At 40.3% G+C, this 27,199-nt stretch overlaps 1 protein-coding gene across 2 annotated transcripts in view; it reads left to right on the plus strand.

Annotated features, from left to right (window-relative positions):
* Positions 1–27,199, plus strand: part of MAD1L1 (mitotic arrest deficient 1 like 1) — a 528,381-nt gene that overhangs the window by 17,544 nt on the left and 483,638 nt on the right. For both annotated transcript variants that reach the window (XM_075179556.1, XM_075179557.1), the window contains exon 10: positions 23,394–23,480. In XM_075179556.1, coding sequence (XP_075035657.1) covers positions 23,394–23,480 — 87 coding nt within the window. The remainder of the gene's footprint in view (positions 1–23,393; positions 23,481–27,199) is intronic.

Below are 27,199 nucleotides of genomic sequence, written 5' to 3' on the forward strand. Positions count from 1 at the left end.
CAAAACTTTACCTTGTTCCACCAAAAGCCTAACATATAGAGTTCTTTAAAGAGTAAATGGATTTTAGTGAGAATTGCTAAAATGCTTCACAACAGCAGTTAAGTGTTTCTTGTTGGTATCTCTTGTTTCATTTATCCAAATCCTGCAGCTTGACCTGAAGGACATAGGGGTATATTTACTAAACTGCGGGTTTGAAAAATTGCAGATGTTGCCTATAGCAACCAATCAGATGCTAGCTGTCATTTATTTAATACATTTTACAAAATTATACCAGAATCTGATTGGTTGCTTTATGCAACATCTCCACTTTTGCAAGCTCAGTTTAGTAAATATACCTCGTCACTATTGTCCAATTTGTGTGGCCAAGCCACCTCTTACACCGGTGTCTGTTAGAGAGGTCAGAATATAGAAGGCCTAAACTGGTTATCTTCCAACATACCCGATAATGGTCCAATCAAGTTAAATTGATTGTGTTATTGCACTGCAGTACCAACCAAGCGGCAATACTGCAGAGTCGTGACTAGCTCGGAGTATCTTGATTAAACACAACACTATAAGCTAATTAGCAATAATACAGATAACTTATTTTGTGTGTGTATGTATAAATGTATGTATGTGTGTGTCTATAGAGATATATAGATATATATATATAGATATATCATCTTTATCGCCACATCTATTCAGATGTCTATCCAGACACAGGGATCTCTCTCAGCGGTCCTGAGTATCACACTCCTCTCGCTCTGTCACCCCCGGCAACCACCAACCACTCCCCGCTGTCACCCCCGGCAACCACCAACCACTCCCCACTGTCACCCCTGGCAACCACCAACCACTCCCCACTGTCACCCCTGGCAACCACCAACCACTCCCCACTGTCACCCCTGGCAACCACCAACCACTCCCCACTGTCACCCCTGGCAACCACCAACCACTCCCCACTGTCACCCCTGGCAACCACCAACCACTCCCCACTGTCACCCCTGGCAACCGGCAACCACTCCCCACTGTCACCCCTGGCAACCGGCAACCACTCCCCACTGTCACCCCCGGCAACCGGCAACCACTCCCAACTGTCACTTCTCCTTCAAGAAATATATATATATATATATATATTTTTTTTTTTTTACATCTTTATAAACACTTTTAACAATTAACAAATTAAATTAACAAATTAAAAACATCTTAGTATACCAAATTTCAGCCCTTTCTGAGTTTTTTTCCCCCCACACACTAAGAATTTAGTAGGTCAGTGTATAACTCCGCCCAGCAGGTGGCGCTGCAGCTTGGTTTTATTTTTTCCACACACAGACAGACTAACACACGCCACTAGACATTTATATTATATTATAGAGATATATATATATATATATATATGACACACACACACATACACACACGATATGTGTAGTATACACACCACCACTGGTCAGCATTTATCCTTACCGATGTATAAATCTAGCACAATAAAAATGAGTTATTTTTAATCAATAAGTATTGCATACCCTGTAATGATTATTGAAAGTACAATTGAAAATTCTGCTATCTGCTGATTGTGTTGCTCAGCTCAGTAAATTTAAATCTGAAGAGACAGTTTTGGCGCTTACATTGAATTCCATTGATTGCATCATGAACGTTGATTGAATATAGTTCTGTTTAATCGGCGTACTACCAACCTGGATACGTAGTGGATTTATGTCTCCAGTTGCTGCATTTGTGGACCTCTGCCATTTATAGAGGCATCTGGCTTCTCCAAAGAGATGTGTGGATTATCTCCAAATGTCTAACGCAGACTAACACTCGTTTCCTGCCAACTTTCCTGTGACGGGGCTTTCACTAATAATTGCAATGTAGTTCATTACAAGCCTTAGCTGCATTGACTCTCGCTAGTCTAAAGAACATTTTCTTATTTGGCAGGAATGCATATGTGTTGTGTATTTTTTTTAAAATCTTGCCCTAGGGAGGAAGCAATATCAAAAGTGCCATCTTTAGCTAGCTCTTTTTTTTAGAAGTTATTGTACTGAAGCAAAATGCGGTGACAGGCCAGTAGATTTGGTGTAACTGTACGCAGACCGTTTTATTTACAGCTTGCAGTGTTTCAGGAATTATAATAAAAGCCATATGAAACACTTACCCATTTCCTTTAGAGTCCATTACTCATTGGGTTACCCCAGAAAACAGTGTACAATTGGGTCTATGAGCCGCGTCTCTGGCCGGCAAGTGAACTTGGAGCATATCTGTAGTCCAATGCAAATGGATAAGGGGTATCTCTCTGGACATTTACAAGTCCACCTGAAATGTTTCCAGCAGCATGTTAATTGTATGAATTATGTGGAAACAACCCATTGTGGATGCTCATGAAGAAATGGTCCCTGGTAATGAAAACCATAGCTACGAGATTATTTTTCATCTATAGAGAGTAGTGTGGCTAATAAATATCTGTCAGTGTACCTCCAGCATTTGCGGCAATCCTTCAGACCAGCAAACAGGTCTGGGCAGCTAACCTAACATGTTGGTGAAAACTGTCCAAAGATATGTTGGGCAGCACAGTGACTCAGCGGTTAGCAGTTCTGCCTCACAGCACTGGGGTCATGAGTTTAATTCCCGACCATGGCCTTATCTGTGAGGAGTTTGTATGTTCTCCCCCCATGTTTGCGTGAGTTCCTCCGGGTGCTCCGGTTTCCTCCCAAACATACTGGTAGGTTAATTGGCTGCTATTAAATTGACCCTAGTGTTTGTGTTTGTGTATTATGGAATTGAGACTGTAAGCTCCAATGAGGCAGGGACTGATGTGAGCGAGTCCTCGGTACACCTCTGCGGAATTAGTGGCGCTATATAAGTGGATGATGGTGATTTTTGGTCACCAGTGGCCCTGGCGGTGATCCAGACAGTCACCCTTTGACCTGGATGGCCGTATCACATCCAGTTTGGCTACTTGTCTCGGGTAGATCAGCAGGATTGTAACTTTAAATATTTGAAGGCTTTTTTTTAACCTGAATTTTTCCAAGCCTGTGTTTGTGGCCCCGTGTATGAAGCCGTCTGTCTGTTTCCAGTGTGAGGTTGGTCTGAGGTTTTGGCTCCTGTTAGATTTTTCTTGAGTCATGTCATTATACTGGGTAATTCCTGTGCCACTCACTGCGCCTTCCATTTCCAATGCTCTACATGCAACTATAATTTGTAACTTTTTGTTTTGCAAATTGTATTCATGCCACGCTGCCATTAAGATTGCCCTAACCAGCACTTGCAAAGCTAATTTCCCTGTTCTGTACTTTGAAACCATCAGACACATTGCCTTTAGCGGACCCCAACAGGTCTTGTGTTGAGGAAGTCATCTGTGTACTAATGAGACCCATTATATGGAAATGAGATCTATTATGCACAGATTAGCCTTGCACATTAGTAAGCAAGCTTTCCTAAAACACGAGACTTTGGTCCCTGGAGGAACAAGAGGAAGGATCTCTGTCTATATAATTCTATTTCTTTGCATCTTGGGGCTAGTCTTGCCCTCTGGCTGCTGTGTCTGCTGGAGTGTTCAGTCTACACATGGAAGTAACAAGTGTATTGTGTATAGACAGTGTTCTGATGGTCTGATTCTGCTCCCATATCCTCTGAACCTCGCTTGTTTCAGCCAGATGAGGCCGTGTGACTGCCCTTCTGCCTGGGGCTACACAGATCAAACTTGTGCCTGCTGATGTAACTCAACATTGGAAAGGCTACGTGGGGACAGGGCTGCTCTATTTTTAGAACCCTCTATTTTAATTTTCACCCCCCTTTTTAACTAGCAAATAACCAAGGTCGCAGACTTTATAGCTGGCCAAAGAACAGCTCCTCTGTCAATAAAGTACTTTTGTAACTTATATTTATGCCACATATAGTTATATTGTTATACAGGTAATATGTTTGTAGAAATGTTGCTAAACCCATTTAGATAGATATTACATTGAGTCAGGGGCATCATTGTTATCAGTGAAGCGAATGTGTTTGAGATAAAGGGTGATGTGCATATTTATATATGATGTATTCATAGCTGCACAGAACTCATAATGTTGGCAGTACGGGCAACTCCTGCCATTATTATTTGGTGATCTATCCTAAAATGACCTCTAAAGCAAATGAGGCATTATGAGTTTTATGTAGAATATCTCTAATGTTATCAAGTTATTTGGGCTGACAATAACAAAGAAAGCCTTTCATTGCTAAGCGTTTCTGCAAAACACCTTTTGCTGCATTATGAGGTTGTTTCATATAATGGCAGCTTAAAGCCCACTTCATTTTCTCTGCCTGTGAATAGAACATAAATTCAACAGAGCATCATTGTATATTATAATGCAGACTAGGAGAAAATCTGAGCGTAAATAAACTCTTTTTCATCTGATTAGAACAAAAAAGGTGTCGGGGGCCGTCTTTGCAAAATCAATTTCTGTAGACTGTTATGCTGGGTGGTGGTACTATACATACAGCAATGCCTGAAATAAATGTCATTATGTAGCTCTGGTAACCCTGAATGACTGTAAATATTGTCTTCAGGGGTCATCGGCTACCAGATGACTTTTTAGGTGGGGATCAAACCTGCCTACCGATTTGTGGGCAAACTTGTAATACTGTACAGTTATATTACTCTGTTCCAGAAGGTGGTTCAATGTAATATTCTAATCATAGTGGGCAGCATGGTGGCTTAGTGGTTAGCACTTCTGCCTCACAGCACTGGGGTCATGAGTTTGATTCCCGACCATGGCCTTATCTGTGAGCAGTTTGTATGTTCTCCCTTTGTTTGCGTGGGTGTCCTCCGGGTGCTCCGGTTTCCTCCCACACTCCAAAAACATACTAGTAGGTTATTTGGCTACTATCAAAATTGACCCTAGTCTCTCTCGGCCTTTGTGTGCGTGTGTTAGTAAATTTAGACTGTGAGCTCCAATGGGGGCAGGGACTGATGTGAGTGCGTTCTCTGTACAGCGCTGCAGAATTAGTGGCGCTATATAAATACCTGATGATGATAATGAATATAGAATTTGTAGGGCATATTTGGACAGCCTGATTCGGATCACACCGAGGAGCACCCTTGTTGAACACCCCTTTTGGCCATGTGTGTCATTCCAACTGGCGTGCCTGGGTTGAGCCTTAAGCTCTCGTAATTTGGGACTGATATTTGGTTTTAATTTCCTGTCTAGATGTGTCTACTACTAAAAAGGTGGTTTTACCTTCCTGGGTAATGACTGCTGTACTACAGTAATGAATTAAAGTTAACTTACTGCACATGATTTGCCCGTAGCAGTTAGGTACCCTGTGCACTGCGGATTCTCTGTCATAACCAGTGCATGTATAAGTATAATGCACGATTCTTAAGCCATGTGTAGACGTCGACACCCTTTCTTTGCTAAACCTTGTAAATTAGCAATGCACTCTACAATACATACTGAAGGCCATCAGCTCCACCCAGTGATAGCAGAAGTTCCCTGGGCCTGTGTTGTAGAAGAGAACATCCACAAGGTGGCACGTTGACGGCGCCTTCCATGGAATTGTTAGGCTGCATTCTCATGAATACAGGTTCAGTCCCGATTTTCCTGACTCCATTGTATGAAGTTAAAATGCACTTGTCACCTACTCACAATTATCACTTTATGTCCTAATTGACAATTATGTCTCTTCTTAATGTGTAACCTGCTTTAATTTCATGGATGAAGCTTAATTTCTGTGAAAAGGGATCTACAGTGTAATAGAGAAAGGCAGAGCTGCTGCAATTTATATTCTAATGCTAAGAGGTACTAGGGATAAATAAGAGAATATAAAGGGCATTAGTACACAGAGCAGAAGCTGGCATTTGCCAGTATAGGCCAATAATGCTTTGTCCTCTGCTCACATTTTATCAATAGATGGTATCACAGCAATTTTCTAGCCCTGTCTGGCGTTGATTGCTCAGATTACAAAGAGTTTAATGCATAAAAGAAGAGGAGATTGTGCATGGAAGTTGGGTCGGGAATGATTTTCGATATAGACAGTAGACTGATAACTAGTTTAAGGTCAATGGTGCCAGAACAAAAGATATATGTTGTTGTTTCATTTATTTGCTATTTTGTATTCTATTTCCTGATTGCACTTTTTAAAAGTGGGGAAAATTAGGATTTGCAGTAGTTGTGGGAAGGTGCCTCTTACTTCTATTATAAGTGACTACTTAACCTACAAAATACTTCCACTGGCGGCATCCTGGGGATCCATTACTCCTTTATAATATTGTGGGAATCTTGTGTGGTGATAGATTGGGTGACCTGATTTGGATCACACCGTGGGGCTTCAGTTTTGAGCACCATGTTGCCCATCCGCAAAGCACAAACTGGATTGAGAAGGGAGCTCACAATTTGGGTGTCCTCTATGGTTTGAGTTATTTACCCAGACTTGGCTGACGTAAAGAACGTGTCCTGTTAATGTTCTCTGCAGTCATCGTGACCCTTATAAGAGGCCCCTAAACCTAAAATACAGTTTAGTTTACTGAAACGTAGAATTTGAAAAGAACAGGTCCATCTAGTCTGCCTGTGTACGTGTATGTACATGTGTGGTACTGTTTAATATCCTATCCCGCCTGTCTCTTCTCTCTAGCTAGGCTGTCCATGTTCAGCTCTTGGAAGACTTTCCTCATATGCATACAAAAGTGGGGCTTATCGAAACACAAGATAGTTCTGATTGTGAACAGAGATTTCCCTCTGCTACACAAACTTTCTGACAATCCTCGAGTAAGACTCTGCAGGCAACCTGATTTAGCCCAAACTAGCTGATAACACAGAATAATAGCTTTCATGGAGTGTTCTGTCAAAGAATGAGAACCTCTACCTATATGTTTGTTATTGATATTGGCTATTTTTTATACGCAAACCATAGCCATACGCATGGTTTGCTTCTAGCTGTAGGGTACCTTTTGCTTTGTCTGTTATGGCCTGTGTATGGATGGTCCAAGTGTGTGTTTCTGCAGCAGCGGATTAGCTACGACGGACTGCCTTGCAGCATCGTGATCTCTCGCTCAGCCTGTGAGGTGACTGTCGCAGGTACGTTGGACCATGGCGATGCCGTCTGTGAGAATAAATGTTTATCCATTTTGGACACTGTGGCTAGCCAATTCATGGAGGTCATCCAGGCTCTTAAGTGGCTGGGTCTGTTTTGTGTGTGGTTTGGTTTTCATGAGGGTTGTCTAGCCTTTAATTCCATGCCAATGACAATGAGTTGTTTCTTCAGATTGACCTTTTTATTAAACCAGTTATACATTCATTGTTTTTTTTTTTTTTTTTTTCAAATTAGGTAATATTTTATTGCATTTTACTTTTTTTTTTTTACATTCTAAACAACAAAAAAGCCCATAACATTGGACTTAATCCCCAATTATAACATTGTTTTTAATATGTTGATTTGATGTTGTGAAGAGAACCCTACAACTTGCACAGATTGTTCCATGTACGTACATGTATACTGGGGTGATACGGTTACTCCAGTCCTTGGGTGAATAAATCGTCATTTATAGGCACATTAGACTCATAATTTTCCTATTGGAATTAGTTCACGCGTCGTCAAGCTTTTTAAGTGAGAGAGAGGGGGCATGGCCAGTTGGGAAAGGGGAGTGGTCTCACTAATATTGTCGGCTGCTGTATATATGCTGTCACTTATTAAACCACATTGTATAGAAATGTAGCTTATTCTTCCAGGTGCTCTGATTGCAGAAGGCAATACCAATTAAATCAGTGAGGTAACTTAATGAGGATTATATGGTCTCCTCTGCTTATTGGTTACACCACTTTCTAGCTTGTTAGTCCAGTGCTTTAGAATCTGGATTTGATTCATTATTTTCACAATTTTTCATGTAATACATCTTGTGTCCTGGTTGGCTGAGCATGCAGATACTTTTTCAGTTCCACGACATAAGGGAACCACAGGTTGTCTAACTGCACTTGTAAGTTTTATTGGACTGTTAGAAGAAGAAGAAGAGAACATTTGCTGCAATCTATTTTTCTTCTATAAAGTTACTGGCTAATGACAGTGTATTTCTGAAGACAAGACATCATTTAGCTAGGTGTAAGTTTTTGAGTCAGACAATATGTGTTCTGTCTTTGGGAAATGCAGTAACAAACATGACAGCTGTGAAGCTGAATGTGACATCTCAAGCCCCCTGGCAGTAACGTATTCCAGCCTCTGAAGGCATCACAAGGATTCCTTTACAGAACGCCAGGTCAGCACTTTCTGTATGGGGACTAATTGTCATCAGGCGTTTGAATTTGCGTGTGTTAGAAGTCACCGGGGCCTCGTCAGTCGCCATCCTATCTTTCAGAACAGAAACCTTAGCACAATTTCTGAGGCTGAATCCCCCCCGTATGGCCCAGTTCTGTCTACGTTAATTTGAGCTGGTTACCCTAGGCAACATTTCCTTTTGCCTTCATCTCCACGTCTTTTAAATAATCCTAGGAGAAGGTAAGGCCCTGCAATCTTCAATACGTGGGATTTCTAGACCCATAATCAACCAAGACATGTTCTTACTATAGTGTTTCTTTTTTTTTTTTTTTCTTTCAACTACAGCTCTGTGAGAACATATTAAATTCTTCTCCGTCCTCTGCTTATACCAAGTAGGAGAAATAAGAGATTTAAGGTCACTGATAGAGAGAGCAGTTTATGTAGAGGAATGAAGCTTTGCAGCGGAAGGGGTCATATCATGTAAGAAGTAATTTAGTGATTTGCGCATTAAGCTTTTGTGCAGCAATTTTCTTTGATTACGTAACTCTTGCAGTTCTAAATAAAGAACCTCAAAAAGTTAAAACCAGGTGAGGAAAGGAGTTCCTGTTCCGCAGAGCTTGCTATCGGTGTGTAACTGCGTAGGAGAAGGTGCTGTAGAGCTAAAAGGACTATTTTGAAACATTCGGACTTTGCTAGTACTCGTCGGTTTGCCTGCCAAGATTTTAAGTAGCATCGAACGTCAAAGCGCGGAAACAGGTTATCAGCTATGTGATATGTACAATATTTTTACATTGCGTTGTTTAGCTTTTAAACAAGAATTTTTGTCTGGAATCCCAAAAGTGTAAAACAAGAGTTCGGGTTTAATGAAGGAGGCCAGTGATTTCATGGAGGTCACCCAGGTTCTTATGTCAGTTATGAATTATATGACTGCAGATATGCGGACTAGGCTGGGTCTACTGTGTTCGATATTAGCGTTTTATTTGTGGCCAGATATCGGACTGGTAGGACTGGACTGTCAAATCTGGGTTATTGTATTGTGCCCAATGAGCCAGTCTTTGGTAATTGTGTCAGTTGGGAGGTTGCACTGGCAAAGTTATATGTTATTCATATTATTGTTATGTTATGGGTAAAGTTTGGAGATCAGTGTGTCCTTTGTACTGGATGTGGAAGGGACATTGAGATTGTGACAACTATGAAAGCTTCCTAACAACAGGGGAGCATTGAATCCTTGTCTGACATGGGTTATTTTTCAGCTTGAATCCACTAGCACTTTTTAAAATTATTTGGAGGCAACCGGGGCAACCACATTACATATTCCATCCACTCTCCGATAGATAATGACGTGCACCATAACTGGCATCCCCTTCACACTGGGGAAAACAAAGCTGCGTTGCGTTCTCACTCCTTCATGATGAACCATCCGTGGCAACTTGTATTACTCCTTGAATCGGAATTAATATTGTGACACGCATTTCAACCAATACAAGTTAAATATATGGACATGGTTTCACGTAGAGGAAGGGACACATCACAATTCATCAGTTTGACAGGAACCTCCCATCTCTACTCTGTCCTATCTCCCAGTATGCCAGCTTTTGTGAGCCTATGAGAAGGGGGCTTGGTCATGTCATGATGGGGAGTCGCTAGCTAGATTTCTTTTGACTGTAGTGATTAATAGCCGCCTAAACCTAAAATATGTCACAGGCTCTTCAGTGATAAGTGCTACTGTGGAAGAGGGCACTTGCAGGGAAGGGACAGATTACTACTCGGGGAGGTACAAAGTGTGGTTTACATCTGTCCTTCTGGAGGAACCAGGTGGAGGCAGAAGAATTTTCTATGCAGCTTTGTACTTAACAAAAGACTAGTGGCATCTTCTCTTGTGTTAAGTGCTTCAAAACTCATGGTGCCAATTTGCTAACTATAGATCACCTTGACTTATTACTTCAATGCAAGCAGTGTGCATACTGAATAATTGTACTAGACTTGCAAACTGGTGGATGTATATCTCTTATAGGGGGAATGTGATGTTCCGCGGAGTAAAAGGCTACGTTGTAACATAAGGATATTTCCTCACATCCGTGATGGTCAGTACTGTAGGGCCTGGAAATGAGTGTAGCCGACATCTTCGGGAATTTAATTCTCTCCGGTAGGATACACCTCAATCAGCCCATGGTGCGCACCCAGGTCTTTCCCCAGCTACTAACTAATGTGAGATCTTGGGCATAAAACAAATTGTTGAGTCTACATAACACCTTGCCCAATCTATGCCCAGCTACATCACATGTAGAGAGAGTTGAAAGGTGGGCATACCTGCTGAGAAGCGGAGCATTCCGAAGCATTCATATGTCAAGTGACTGTGGTTGTCCTGGTAATCACAACATATAAGGATGGTGTCTCTGACTTGTAATCTGAAGTGATCCATTTTGCATTTTCTACTCCTTTATTAATGTTTACAGGGTAATTTTTACAATAGTGAACGTTTAAGTATAAACTGATTTAGCGAATATATTTAGACTTGGTAAGCAGTTTAAGTACAATCTTTCATTTCATCCCATACTCGTAGGTTGATCTTGATCTTAAAGCATTATTTATTCCTTCACGCAGTGGGACAATTCAGAGTTTAGCAGACATAAATATTGTATATGTGTTCTTAAATTCAAGCTGCATCTGGGTAACATTAACTTAATTGCAGAAGTTAATGTCTGTTTGTTAATCCTTTCATTTTACAATATTACGGCTTCAGTTTTACCTCCGGGACTCTGTGATTTTGTTTTTTCGCCTCCTCTTATATTTAATGAAGAATTTATAGTTTTAGATATTGTAATCTGTGCTATATGAATAACCCCTAGACTGCATTGGGGAATAACAAAGGATGACTTTATTTTGTACAGTCCTTATGTACACCGCTTCAGGGCACTGTGAGCTGTCTTATATCCTGTTGACAACCAATTTTAAATGATCATAGTAAAGCAGAGTCAGGAATGGACCAATGCAAATCTGCAAGCACGGAGCTTTCATGTTATTGATCCTCACACCAATCTCAGCTGTCATGTTAGAACGGTGAACGATAAAGTTTTCCTGGTGCTATACCAGGGGAACAGAGGAGCCTGGTGCAAACTATTTAAGATCTCTCTACCTCTCCCACGTGGTGCGTAGTCATAACGTCAGGTAAACCTGTTGTACCCACTCCATGGGACATTTATGTGTTGCTGAACGGTATCCATTATATAAAAAAAAAAAATTGTGAATGTGCAACAGTAATGCGCAAACGTACACTGTACCCAAAGATGTGTTATAGAATGAATGGCAATGACGTATTTCCTTTTCCTGAATCTGAGCTTGTGGGAGCTTTTTGCCATTAATGCTTAGGTTTTTATTTAAATTTATTTGGCATATCGCTGCAGGGAGGCTAAATACGTGTACGGAATCGCATGACAAAAATGGCTGCCTGGTTGGTCCTGCAAAAATCGTTTAAAACGTATATATTGTGATGAGGCTCACATCCTGGTTACTTCACTGGGAAGTGAGCAGGATGTGGGAGAATTGCATGTTCTCCCGCGAGACCTACTCTGAATTTGGGAGTCTCCCGGACTATCCGGGAGAGTTGGCAAGTCAAGTAACTAGGGATGCTGCTTTATATTACTAGTTAGCGGCTCTTTATTTCTTCAAGAACTAAACTTTGTGACGCACGCTGTCCCCATCTCTTATTAGCCAATGCAGTTTAAATTATCTGTTTTCTTGGCACAATTGTCTGCATTCATGTTGGTTATCTTATTGAGCGGTTTGTGTATGAATAGCACACTTGTCTAAGCATGGCTGTTTTAAACCGTTCTCTTTACAAATAAGGTGACCAATTAACAAGAGGGATTAAATGAAAGCTAGGATATGAAACTGCTAATTTAAGTTTCCTATTGCGGTTTTTCAAAAGTTTCAAGGACATTTTTAATGAACATTATTGCCGGTTTCTTAATAAAATCCCTCAAGTACCAGTGATCGCTGGTTTAAACTTTTTTTTATTTTTATGAATTTAATTTTTTTTCAGCCCAATTATTATATATTGAAAACAAAATGTGAAACTTGTGCAGTGAAGCATGAGCCTGGCCCTCTGATTGATAACTCACATACCCTTTCTGGCCAATTTGTACAGCCTGATTTGTTCCATTCATTAGTGAGGAATATGCAATCGCATCTAGGTATTCAGAACAGCATATACCAACTGTTGTCTGTATTCCTCAGGGATCTATAAAGCAAAACCATAAATAAAAAATTGTGCTGTAGAAGTCAATGTTGTCCTCACGTTTACTGCATGTTTGTGTTGCGATTTGTTCCCTACAGTGTCTTTAATTACTGTTCAATATGCAGCTCTTTATTTGCTACAAGGGACAGAACTGTTTTTAATAAAAAAAAAATATATATATATATTTATATTTTCTCCCAAACTAATAGGATCACTTTTGCAAGTAGAATCTTTCTGACTGTTCTTTTGTGATTAGGATGTTGAATTTTCTGCACTGAAAAAATATTGTGCCGATTAAGTTAATTCCCAGCATTCAGGTATTTTATTTTAACATTTTAAAACGCGTAATTGGATTATTGTAATATGTCACGCTTTCTAATGTATATTGCAGAAGTGTGAGCATTTATGTGTGGCTTGCCCTGAAAGCAGGCAATATCTTGTACATTTCATGGGAGCGCTAAGCCTATTTACATTTCACCCATTAGTCAGGGGGACAGCCTCCTCGGCGGATTACAGAATAATGCTTTGTAATGGAAAGATCAATTTATATGTGCGTTGCATCCTTGATTGTGACACACTTGGCCTGTGAAGTGATAGAACAGTTGGAGATTATTCACAAAGTGCCTGTCAAAGTCACATGACAAGGTATATGGGATTATTGGTTATCTGATCTTCACTTAGAAGCTCACGGAAGCTACAAAGTGTGTAGTGTGTGTGTGTGTGTTTAACGTATGTTTCCTTGTAAGTAAGCCAGGGGCAGGAATTTTATTTTCTGTGCAGGAAGTTGTGGGTGGGGTGTGACGTGCTCCTTGTCGATACCCTCAACTACAGACATATTAAACCCCTTGGCTGCAGAGGCTTTTCTCGCCCCTGTGCCGAGCCTATTGTGTTCTCTTATGGGCTGGCACATTCCAACATCGATATCAGTAATTTTGTTTTTTGCCGATGAGACCTGCACACCTGTTTACCAGAGCGAGCTAACGCCATCGGTGACCCTTTTATATATAGGGTGAAGCCCTATAATTTTGCTGGAAATAAGATTTTTCTCTGGTTAATAAGTAGAGCACTTAGGGCTAGATTTACTAAGCTGCGGGTTTGAAAAAGTGGGGATGTTGCCTATAGCAACCAATCAGATTCTAGCTTTCATTTATTTAGTACTTTCTATAAAATGACAGCTAGAATCTGATTGGTTGCTATAGGCAACATCCCCACTTTTTCAAACTCGCAGCTTAGTAAATCTAGCCCTTAGTGTTTGACAATAGCTTCAAATGAGACATGACGTTGCCTAAGCAAATGACTGCTGTGTGCGGGGCTGATTCTAATACGCTTTAGGTCCATTGTTCAGTTTAAGATGAGTGATCTACAAATAGAGAACCCATTAATAAAAATCCACAGTGCTGAAGTCGATATTATAAATGTCATTATGTCATGGTTTCATTATTTTTGTCCCGGGGGTAAGTGGGAGACAGCAAGCGTGTTTACACTCAGCAGGCAACCACAAATGGTGTCTTGTGATCCCTTCTGCCCTATCTGACAATACTCTACTCTAAACAGATGTGGGTAAGGAAGTAAAATGGATTGTGGTGGGGACAGGAACGAGCCGGTCGGGCGCCTGTGGCTTACGAGCCGGTCGGGTGCCTGTGGCTTACGATGACCCTGCTAAAGAGCAGAGGTAAATACGCACTGATGATTGACAGACACCAGCTCTAGAAGTTTTCGATTGGCTGATTCCGTATTCAATTCTGAAGCTGATCGTACTTTCTTCATTGTTCGTGTTACATTATTATATTTTTTTTCTACTTTGTCATATGTTAGATCTGCTGTGTTATTTCAAGCCTAATAACGAATGTGTGTTTCGCTTTCAAAACAAATGTTCACAAACTTCTCTTGTGCTTATGACCTGCTTGTATGTATGTGTATGTGGGTGTATGTATGCCTGACATAAACCTGGCATATATATTGCAGGTGTAGAGCTTGACGCATCTTGAGAAACCTATGGCTTTATCAGTGTAAATACATTCTATTTGAGGCCGACACTTTTAATCATTTATGTCCAACATGCCTGTCACACAGCGTACAGAAAGCTTTTCTGCTCAATTTTATATAAATATATTTCTTTGTAACTCTGTTAGAAATGTGGTCAGTGTACGTTTAATAAAGCACATCGGGGTTGATATGTCCCTTTTGCTTTCTTTTGAAGCAGAGGTGTAAATGTTTTGCCCATTCATGACCCTGTCGCGGCGGCCTTCTCCATTGTATTGCTTGTTGGCATGAAATCCTTCCCTGCGTGTTACACACATTGTCAGCCTCCGTCCCCTCCCTTATCACTGTACGCTCATAAGTTTGGCTCAAGCTGAATAGCTTCAACGCCTGCCCTCCGAACAACAATCCTTGTATCTGTTTTATGAAATAATAATGCACACCTTTGTTTCACTCAGCTCAGACTGGAGTGTCTCCATTTTCAGACAACCCTTTGCCAAATGAATTTTATTTAATTATCTCTCAGGGCTAAGCTTGAATGCATTTCGTGTTAAATTCACCGTTTCCCCTTCTCCTGTACAAAATGGACTTAATATCCTTGTTAAAATCTGATTAGAAGTAAAATTGAGTTTTTTGAAGTCTGATTAGCCCATGAAATGGAATTTTTAAACCTAATTAGGAGCAGATTTGCATAATTTTTTCTTTCAGTGCCATTGGAAAGGAACTTTAAATAAATTTTATTAATGAAATCTTCTTACGCAGCATTCACCGCGACACGAGACCCCACAATACCATATAATTGTCACGTCGCCATTCTAGAAGAAATCTCTAAATGATCTCTTCTAACTCTCCCTCCCCTCTTACTCTGTCGTTGAATCAATTTGGATAATTGATGTCTTTTCATATACTGTGGTATACAGCGAAGCTTTCCCTTCCCATATTCATAGTTTGCACACATATGTCCGTATTCCTTCAGGAGACTCTAGGAATTAACGGTTATTCTGCAGATCACAACAGGGAGAAGTTTTACGATTGTACAGATTGTTGCTCTTAGTCATCTATTTTCCCAAGACCCAACTAAACCTGCTCAAATTCTTCAGTTTTTCGAGTAGTCTTATAGGGAGAGCTAAAGGAATTAAAAAGCGCCAGTTGATGCACATGGAAGAAGGGGAGTCTGTGGAATAAAACCAATTTTTGCAAGTGCACTCTATTAAGAGACTAGGGACCTGTGACATCACTAAGGAACTTAGTGAATTCATAAGCTGTATTTTCATGCATTTTGGCTGCCTCTATGTTTGTGCACATTTCTAACATGTCTTACTATGCTAGAATTCTTACAGATAAACATGATTTTATAAGAGTTGGTAAGGCCATCTTTATTGAATTGGTGTATAGGACTCACTGTATGTGGAAACAATATCGTTATTGCTTAAAGAAAATTGTTAACTTCTGATGCCAAATCTTATTAGTGTAGAAGTGTGTAATCTCCCTTTTTCGCAAAAGCTAAATTCTTCTAGTAGAAGCTAGCGATGTATCGTTTTGTATCCTGGTAGCTGGACAAGGCTTGTCGCTGCTGCCTTATGGGTGTACATCTTATTGAGCAGCAGAATTGTCCAAACTCTGGAGATTACATCCAACGCCATTCCTCGGGCACTCTTCCTCGTATGTGAATCTATCAAACCGTCCAGACAATGCATCTTCTCTGATCAAATCTGCCATGTCAAGGAAAAACATTCCTCTTTCACAGCCGAGCAGAGATACAACTTGATGCTGGAGCAATTCGAACAGCATGCTATCCAAAACTGTGCGCTTACAGGTGAATATGCTCAATGTACGGGTTTGATATAGGCTGTAGTCTTTTATATGCATCCTTTTATCTTTGGGCTCTCTAAAAGTTGATTTTTGTATTGTTACGTTGCTAGCGGTTTGTATATAGAAATTACTTTATTGGGAATCTTTATAAGTCCACGTGGCACCTTGAATAAGCATCTTGATACTCCACAAAACCCTAGGGAAAGACCAACTTTCAAAAAAACCTTTTCTTTTAGTGTCTGTGTTATCTCAAACAACTAGTGATGGAATTATCCGCAAAGAGGGTTGAAACAGATTCTGGAGACGTTTCAGTAGTGTTATTTATTACTAGTTATTTATTCAGCGCCTAGATATTGGGCAACGCGTTAGAGGGAATATTTAATCAATCCCTGCCCCAGTGGAGTTTACAATCTATATTCCCTACAACACGGACATGCACACTAGGGTTAATTTTATCCGAAGACCATTAACCTATGTAACAAAAAGAGGCATTTATTTGACAAGAGGCAGAGAGAGAATGCAAGCAGAGTAAAACATTGGTGCATTTATGCACCTAGATTAAAGATAAACCAGGTAAAGACTTATGTATGACAAACAATAGTTTTAAGTTTGGTTAATTCACATGTTTTGAAAGCTTCTTCCTCTCAGCAAACAGTCAGGGTGTGTCTGTTTAGTGAAAACAGAACCACTGATGGGAGTCTCCTCTTAAAGGGAAGGTGGGTGTGTCACCTGCCCATCAAGCTAAGGCAGGGGGAGGAGTATCATGTATAAAAGCTTGTTTGTGTCATTTGTTCAGTGAGACCAACGCTGGAGAAGCTGGCTGGTCCTTAGAGAGCTGGTCCTTAGAGAGCTGGTCCTTAGAGAGCTGGTCCTTAGAGAGCTGGTCCTTAGAGAGCTGGTCCTTAGAGAGCTGGGTGTAGGGTCTCCATAATTGCCGTGAAATTCATACGGTGTCGAAATACATTTTAACCATCCTGACAATAAAGCTGCATAAAAAGAAGTTGTTCGTGTGTGTTTCAGCAGTAGTGGGCTCTTGCCACACCTACCAAATATGTTTTTGGAGTAGTAGAATCATTATTGTAACAGTAATGTGTGCCTTGATCTTTGTTGTTTACATCCATTCGATGTGCAGTGTTCCACAGACTTAAGTGTTTACTTGTCTATGCGTAGGATTGTGGGTAGCTGTTATGGTGTTTATGGCATAAATATGGCATTCTTTACTCTAAGGCTATTCAGGGTGTTTTACTAGTAGACAAAAGTAAACATTAAAGTGGTTGTGTGTTCCTTCTTCATAGACACAGCTTCTGGAAACTTCCTTTGCTTTTGTAAGTTGTAATTTTAATGACATTGTAAATAGAAGCACATACGAGAGAAAACGAAATTGACGTGAACTGTACAGTACATGAATTCAGCTTTGCACCTTTGGACGTACCTGATTATGATTGATCGATTACAATTGGATCGCTCTTTGACATTAGGCTCGTTCTGTGTCCAGAAGTGCCGTTATTCTCTTCCACAACATACACAAAGGTTTATGCCGCTTGCACAAGGCCCAGATGCTTTGTTTCATTAATCTACCTCGTGCTAGATCGATCACAGTTCATGGCTGATGGATTGCCGTGGGTTACTGCACTGTGCAGATTTGCATGTCTCCATAAATAACTCAGAAAAGAATATCTGGATTATCTTTGGGCATTCCCGTAAATGTAATTGGAGTGTGGACACTTGCTGCTTGTGTGTAGCGTCATTGGCACTAACAGACACTGGCTGCCGGGGACGGGAACGGCACAAGTGCTCACTATGTTACCTTTAGGAGATCTATATATTATAATATACATTAACTGGGATTTCTGGATGGGCCGTCACAATTTTGTCAGGAAAAAAAACAAACTCTTCTGCTTTTAATCTTGTGAAATGTTCCTGGTGGTCTAATTACGTTATTAGTGTAGGTGCTTGGATATCTCCTTGATGCAGGCTTAGGGTCCAATTTCTAGCTTCCTATGTTTTTAAGACCTAAAACATACCATTTCATAAATTGCTCAGCTGGGTATTCTAGCTGGAGGTAAAAGCATAGTAAATAAAGGTGCACAGGGGGCACCTTCACCAAACCATTCGGTAGGTTTTGTACGTTTGCAGAAAGTGCAGCATGAGAAATTATGGCCCTGAATCTCAAGGCAAACATTTGTCAGTAGAGCAGACCTTTTTGTTTTTCGTTTGTAAAGCGAGTGCTCTAAACATATTTATATGTTTTGTGTGTGATTTTATTTTCTTGTTTTAAGAAGAAAATCGGAGAGAGTGCGCAAATATAATTATTATATTTAAATATAAATTTGTATAGTTTTTTTAATTGCAATGTTATGTAAGATTGGCAACTCCTAGAATGTTCGTTTCTTATAGTTCTTAGCCAGCAGCTTCGTATAATAGAGAATTCAAGACTTTTCTCCGGAGCTGCCCACCTCCACTGGAATGACCTCCCACGGTCCATCCGTTTGTCCCCTAACTTGTGCTCCTTCAAACGGGCACTCAAAACCCATCTCTTCCTTAAAGCCTACCAGCCTTCCACCTAACCCTCTCTCCATGCTCGCTCCCATCCCCTTGTTCCTCCTCTGTTGGGGTGCACGCTTGCTCCCCCCCCCTCTGACTCCCTTTGTGCCGGCCGTCTGTTTCCCCTCCCTTTTAGGATGTAAGCTCTTATGAGCAGGGCCCTTCTCCCTCCTGTCTCTCTACCTTCTCTTCTGCTCCTACTCCATTACATCTGCTTTGCCTGGAGCCTCTGAAGTTTTGGTACTACTTGTTTATTGTTCTGTACTGTTATTCCCTGTACTGTCCATTGTTTGTACTGTGTTCGGCGCTACGGAAACCTTGTGGCGCCTTATAAATAAATAAATAATAATAATAATAGAGGAGGGTTGTTAGGTATATCATTTAATACACAGTTTCTTGCATTATGCTTTTGGCAAGAAAAAGAAGAAAATTGAAAAACTGCCCCCACCCTGTGCCCCCTCTCTCGCTTTCTGTTGGTCCAGAAGAGACCGTATGTTAATATCTTGGTTCTATGGCTGAGCCTTAGCTTGGACTAACCCTATGTTCTCTCCCAGGTCACCAGATCATGTCACCAGGCTAGTGTTTATATTTAAACAGTGCAGTCACTACTGTAGCAACCAGTAAGAAGGCTATGGGGCAAGTCCAGCACATCATATATGGTCTGTGTTTCTCTCTGTCTCACTCTGGGAACGGCATAAAAACGGGGTTCCGGAGATTCGCTGTCAGGTGTCTAGTGCATGATGTAGGCTTCAGACCCATCACATTAGCTTTTGGGACTGAGTAGAGACTAGCCAGGTGTCCTTCTCTGCAGAAGTCGCCTTCAGGATCAACAAGGAACATCTGTGAGGAGCAGGACTTTCTGAGGAACCGCTTTACCAAATAGATACTGGTAAATGACCGGGACTAATTTAGCGGTACCAATATGCTTAAATGCTATTGCATTCATTTTACTATGATTGTATATTCCCCTTATCTTTGGACTTCTAAGACCGCTGAGGACTCACACTAGCCAGTAACTAACTGCATATCAATTAGTAGGGAGTGTTTAATATTTCATATTATTTCTAAAGTACCAAAGTGCCATATATACAGGGATTATCATCTAAGTACAGTACGTTTACACAGAGTTGGGCAAGTAGACTACCTGCAAACACTGAGGATGGGTGGGGGGTAGAAGATCATGAGGGAGGGGTAGATTGCAGCTGTTACTTGAAACATCTATGTAATACCAGTGGCATTCTATGCAGTTAAAAGTAGATAGACCCTTAAATCCTGTTTCATCTATTTATGACCCATCCCGTATTGCTTAATTATCATTTCTTATTGCTGAAGTATTATTTCTAAATTACTATTTCTTATTACAGTGATAAGAAATTAATTAACTTGGCAATTTATTGAAATTGATTAGCTGGGACAGTGTGTTCGATAGCAGTCTGTCCCGGTGAATAATCTGTAGTACAGATCCTTATGACCATGCACAGTTTGCTGTGGGGAGGAGCAGGAAGCCTGCCGGGGAGCGATCTAAAGATCCGCCCCCTGCGACGCAGTCCACGTAGGATGCAACAGCTAGCGCTGTGATTAAAAAATTGGAGGTTAGTAAATAGATTTCTTTTTAAATTACTCCAAGGTGCCTGTCTCCTGTAGGTTTGGGGAGAGGAATGAAAAGGTTGTTTCATAAATTTCTTTCTGTTTCTAACACTTGGTTGACTAGACAAGTCATATTTGATGTAGTTTAACGTATGGATGATGGACTATGTCATCGTCCCATAGGGGGCGTAGTTCTTTGTTAGGTCAAGCATAGTATAGACATTATCTTAAAAGGCCTTTACCGAAAAATTGACTGGACGTCTTTTAATATGTTTATTTTGTATCCCAGAAGACAGCAGAAAAAGTTATAATACTTTTCCAAACTTTTGGGGGACATGACTTCTGAAAGTTGTTGTGTTCCATTTAGCTGAAAACGAAGACAGACGGTGCTAGATATCTGCTCGGTTCTGTCTTATTATTTGTTATTTATTTTGCAATGGTCTCCACCTGGTTGAACGTTCTGTCTGTCCTTGATAATTAGATGTTTGTGTACTGAGTAGAATCTCTTATGTCACTTTTCATAGAAGCTTCTCTATCATGCAGATTCTTACAAACACGTTTTAAATGCACCTTTTTACAATTTTGCGCACAGATGGAGCTTGACGTAGTTTGTTTTGTCTACAGAGATGCAGCCCTCATTACAGTCTTCATTTCACATATGGGAGTAAAGTGGCGGGGATAGAAAATTGCTCCTTTTAACTTGTTTTTGCTTTGTTTTCTTTCCCTCACTGATATTGCAGACGGTTTGATTTTATTTCGGGAAGGGAGATGCTGAGACACATTTTGCAAAAGTGTACATGCTGCAGAGCGTCTGTTGACTAGGAATTGATGACATAACTGTGGCACTTTTTGATGTTCTTAGTGAATTGATAAGATTAACTCAGCTCACAAAATGGCCGCCTCCACGGTGTCCAGGCAATGGGTTTGTTTTAAATGTTTACAGTCTATATAACATCACCTGTGGATCTTCCAATCTACAACAGCTGTTCCATATGGTTGGTAAGCATGTTGGGAGGACTTCTAATCCATTTCATTACTCATTTAAGACCTATAGTTTTAGGCTTCATTTATAAAGGCTAAAAATGTGAAGGGTATATATAGAGACCTACACCGATGAGCCAAAACATTAGAACCACCGACAAGTGAAGTGAATAATATTGATTATCTCTTTACAATGACACCTGTCAAGTGGTGGGAGATGTTAGGCAGCAAGTGAGCAGACAGTTGATGAAGTTGATGTGTTGGAAGCAGGAATAATGGACAAGACTAAAGATCTGAGCGACTTGACTAGGGCCAATTTATGGTGGCTAGACGACTGTGGCAGGTCTTGTGGGGTGTTCCCAAGCATGCACTTCTTGGTACTGAAAGTGGTCCAAGGAAGGACAACCGGAGAACTTGCAAGAGTGTTATGGGCGCCCAAGGCTCATTGATGCGCGTGGGGAGTGAAGGCTAGCCTGTCTGGTCCAGTCCCACAGAAGAGCTACTGAAATTACTGAAAAAGTTAATGCTGGTTATGATGGAAAGGTGTCCGAACACACAGTGTATTACAGATAGCTGCATATTGGTCAAAGTGCCCATACTGACCCATGTCCACCACCGAAAATGAGCATGTGAGCGCCAGAACTGGACCATGGATTAATGGAAGTAGGTGGCCGGCTCTGATGTATCACGTTTTCTTTTACATCATGTGGGCGGCAAGGTGTATGTACGTTGTTTGCCTGTTGATGAGATGGCACCAGAATGCACTATGGGAAAAAGGCAAGCTGACGGAGGCAGTGTGATGCTCTGGGCAATGTTCTGCTATGAAAACCTTGGGTCCTGGCATTCATGTGAATGTTACTTTGACATGTACCATCTACCTAAACATTGTTGCAGACCAAATACACCCATTTATGGCAACGGCATTCCCTTTCAGCAGGATAATGTGCCCTGCCACACTGCTAAAATTATTCAGGAAGGAACATGACAAAGTATTCAAAGTGTTGGCTTGGCCTTCAAATTCCCCAGTTCTCAATCCGATTGAGCATCTGTGGGATGTGCTGGAGAAACAAGCCTGAGCCATGAAGGCCCCTCCTCGCAACTTAAAGAATCTGCTGCTAACGCTTGGTGCCAGATACCACAGGACACCTTCAGAGGTCTTGTGGAGTCCATGCCTCCATGGGTCACAGCTATTTTTATGGCAAGAGTGGTCCTACACAATACTAGGCAGGTATAAATGTTGTGGCTGATTAGTGTATTTCAGTGTAATTTGGGCATAAACTTTCTCTTCAAAATGGGTTTGCACAAAACACCTGTAATATTTTTGTTGACGTAAATGGTGTACAGTAAATCTAATGGGACTAATTGCTGAGCAAATACAGTTTTCAGCCCTTTGCTTTCTAGAACACACTTGCATGAAGGCACAGTTGCCAAATAGCCACCCATAGCTGCTTATTCATATTAAGAGCAAATTTGTCCAGCTTTCCATGAATACATTTCAGTTTTATCATTCAGTTGAATGCATGACTATCTGTAATCTTTGTAAATCATTGGTTTACCAAGGTATTCATAGTCCGCTCATTGAAAATGGATTGTTAATTGATAAAAATAAATAATGAAGCCTCTTAAAGTGCACCAGTCGCCTACATACAGAGAAGGCAGCCATTTTGTGGGTAAAACAATAAATTCATTATATTGCTTCTGTAACACTACTGCCGTTTTGATACTGTACCTTGCGATACAGTGATGTCGCAGATTTCCAGTCAGCTGATAGGCTGCCATCTTAAAATGGCTGCTTCCACTGTGTGTAACATGGCACTTGGCACAAATGTAAACTGCAAGTAATAGCGCACAACCTGATATTAGCTTCGATAATTCTGGTTAAGCTAGTCTAATGAATGTGCCTGTTTTATATAGGTTACAGCACCTTTGTGCTATTTTCACAGTGTTATTAAATAATCCTGCCAGTGTTCTCTGTTGGTAGAAAATGACTATTTCAGCACTCGCCTCATCAATACATTTTTCTTCTGTTTTCCCATCTTCTCCTTAGGACTCCAGACGATCTCTCTAAACAAATACTCGCTATACAGCAGCGAGAGATTAAGCTGAAAGAAGAGAACCTGAACATTACTAACAGGTACGAGTTTGATTATATAAATATCCATTTTTTTTTTTTGTTTCATTTACATGTTCAAAAGTAAGAGCTGAATACTTTGTTACTTAAGAACGGGTTTCAAAATTTGCTGCATTTATTAAAAAAAAATAATATCATATTATCTTAAAGAGAGGATTTATAAAATGATGAAATTCCAATGTTGTATATTTCACGTCTTTAAATACTGCCAAGACAGTGGTTCTAGTACAGTTTAATAGAATTTCTACTCATGTAGGGGCTGACATACATTTATATCAAAGGAAACATTTGGCAGAATGTTACTTGTAGGATTGTAATAGATTATTTTTAAACAGTATAGAAATATAAGTTACGTGATACACTGCTGCTAGTGGGATGCTATAAGGAGTCATGACTACCGTTCATGAATGAATTTAAGCTGTGTTGCTTTTGAACGTATTAACCTTGATGAAGTGGTGAGTGCCATTGGTCATTTTCCCTTTTCAGTACGTTTTTACTCCGTTCATTTGACATGTCTAAACACCTTGTTCACATAGCCCAAGGGTTTGTACACACTCTCATCCATCTCTCAGGTTTGCGCAGGGGAGATGGATGCCTACATAAAGATTGTGGATTTCTATGCAGAGAACTAGGATGACGAGAGATCGGAACGTCTTCTACACTTTACACCAACGTTCTATCAGATAACTTTTGAGTCACATACTTTACACCTGGTCATTTTTCGATCTGAATTTCTTAAAACCTTTCCGTCTGGGAGCATGTTGAGCTGATTTGAGTTATTTTTTCGTTATTCAGCGTGTGAGATGACTTGTATCTCGTGACTCGGGGCAGAGTGGCACAGTTGGTTAAACACTTCTTCTCTTGACATTTCAACATCTTCTCTGCCCCTGGGAATAGCAGTAATAGTTTTTGGCAATGCCAATAGCTATTGCAAAGTGCACTCTAGTACTAAAATGAATGATATTTTACATACTTGAGTCATCTTCAGTGTTTGAGAAAGGGGGGGGGGGGAAAGAAAAACACATTTGATTAGCATTTGTTTGATTTGTAAATGTCAAGTGGTGCCTTCTCTTTCATGTAAATCTGTGCCCTAGCTAGAGCGTCTCATGTGGGTCATTCAAGGCTGGTGTTGGAGAGCCAGACTTTAATTTCATTTTTTTACTTATTTTGTATATATGTATGTATATATGTATATATATATATATATATATATATATGTGTGTGTATATGTATCCACAGTGATGTTCAGTCACCATATATGTACAAACAAATTGAGTTTTTATTGCTTATCTCTGCGTCTTTAAATATTGTCCACCTCTGCAGTTCCTTCTTTACTTGTTTTGGATGAGAATCACCTCACAAATATTGTAACGTAAAAGTTAAATATAACATGCTGAGAGGAAAATAGAGCGGGTAGTGTAAAAGTCCCGAACCATCTTTAATGCATATAACCATTAACACATGCATTCAAAATACATCATTAAAAAGCTTATGTAGGGTTGTCCACATGTCTGCTTCAGAAAAGGGCCAGTCCTGTAGGTCTGATAACTGAATGGAGGCAGCCATTTTGTTGGCTTCAGTAATGTTCATAGAAATACAACGCGGAGGTTAGCATTGCTGTATAACACTGCTGGGGTCATAGGTTTGATTCTGACTCGGTTCCTTTCTGTGTGGAGTTTGTATGTTCTCCCCGTGTTTGTGTGGATTTCCTCCGACACAAAAACATATTGGTAGGAGAAGTGACTTCTGACAGAATGGACCCTAGTGTGTGCGTAGGACATTTAGATTGCTCCAATGGGGCAGGGACTGACTGACTACATACATACTCTCTTTGCAGTGCTGTGTAATATGATTTGGCATTATATATATATATATAATGATAATAATGCAGTTTATACATTTGCTAGGAGCCTGTGACATCAATGTGGCACTTTGTCCCTCAGTAATGTTATTAATGACTAGTGAAATGATTGGCTGGATCGTGGATGTCTCAATTATGTCAGTTTCATAAAGTATCTGATTGGTTATATTGGTCCTGCCAATAAAATGTCTGTTTCCAGTGTGCCCACCATAAGTGGTAATTAACGAAAAAGTAATCTGAATATTTGTATTAATTTACTTCCTTGGGTGGATGGTGTAGTGATTTATAAAGAAATGGGTCCTTTCCATAGCTTTTTAGTTTATTAAAGTTGTATATATTAGTAACTAAGTGTTGATGGCTGAAGCTTGAAGGATTCATCACGTTGCTGAAATAGAGAAGATTGGACCAAGCCCCAGTCAATTTGTTTTCCATGCTTCCTCGATGTGTTACACTTTTTGTGACCAGCGTTTCTGGCTGCAACACGATCAGGCTTCATTAATGTGAATTCCCCTGCTTCATGCAGCGCTAAAGAACTCTGGATGAATCGGGTCTCAGATTGATTTCTGCAAAATACCAAAAGGCTTTTTGCCAAGTCTTTGCTGCAGCCCACATACGCTGGTGTGGAATATTTGATTATTTTTGCCCGCGTGTCTTTACATTGCTAGATTTATATTTGAGTTGACATTTTCATAATCAAAATGGCACATTGTAAAGTAATTTTAAGACTATAACACCTTATAATGTATAATACAAAATGTGCTGCAAGTAGACAATGAAGGTGGGGGTGGAAATATTATACACAAGTGTCATTTCACTATAAAAGTCCACGTTATACAGATATACATTGGTTAATGGGATTTATTTGTAACTTGATAATGGTATGTACCTGCCTTGCAATGCTCAGCATTGCATGGTGAATTTATATAAACTACAGTGTACTATATACGAGCTGTAGTCTATCCAGATATACATTTTACAATCAGTCTTCATCTCCTATTTGATTTGTGGGACCGCAATTTTGAAGCGGACGGGAATATCGCATCATGCGGCCAATCAGATCATCAGCATGATCGTAGCAGCACAAAGTATTTAAGGAGGCACGTGAGCTCATTTTCAGGGAGACAGTAAACCGACTTGTGTGAATCCAGTGCACCTGACATCCAAGAAAGATCAATAAGGTGGGATATGTCCCCTGAAATGCTAATATAATCAAATCTAGATGTAGTTTATATATATCTAATGCTTTAAAGGTCATTCAGCTGAGCCAAGTGATGGTAAACTCTGCATTTCTTTCCAAGGTGACCAAAGTGACATCTTCCATTGACATATAAAAAGCTTGTCTGCAAAACCAATCCTTAACCCATGGAAGGGGAGCGGATTCCACTTTCATAAATGTTTTATTATTTTTAATTATTTGTGAGACAATGATTATGTGGGAGGTAGGACACAGAGCTGATCTAAACTGCTGCCATCACAGACTGCCACCCACATGCCAGTATGTAGGCCATAGATGTGGATGATTGAATTGTATTGCTTATCCTTGGTGTCATCAAGGGAAGGTTCATTGCTTCTCCCACCCGTCCACTTACTGTACACTTCCTGTAACTGCAGCTGTACATGTGTACACGTCTGTGCTGCCCTCTCTCCTGTGCATTGGACATGGGCTGGTGTTGTCTCCCTGGTTCCTATGCCTTGGCTGGAACCATCAGAAGGAGGGTAAGCCCTCTAATAAGACCCAGATCAGCTCTGCTCATAGTGCTTCTAGCATTTACTTCAGATGCTGTTGACCCTTTAAGTTTGTTACAGTGAAAAAAAAAATAAAGCAAAAAGTATTTGTGGCTCCTCTAATGGGGAGAAGTAA

The sequence above is a fragment of the Mixophyes fleayi genome, chromosome 7 (genome assembly GCF_038048845.1).
Source record: "Mixophyes fleayi isolate aMixFle1 chromosome 7, aMixFle1.hap1, whole genome shotgun sequence".
Lineage (NCBI taxonomy): Eukaryota > Metazoa > Chordata > Amphibia > Anura > Limnodynastidae > Mixophyes > Mixophyes fleayi.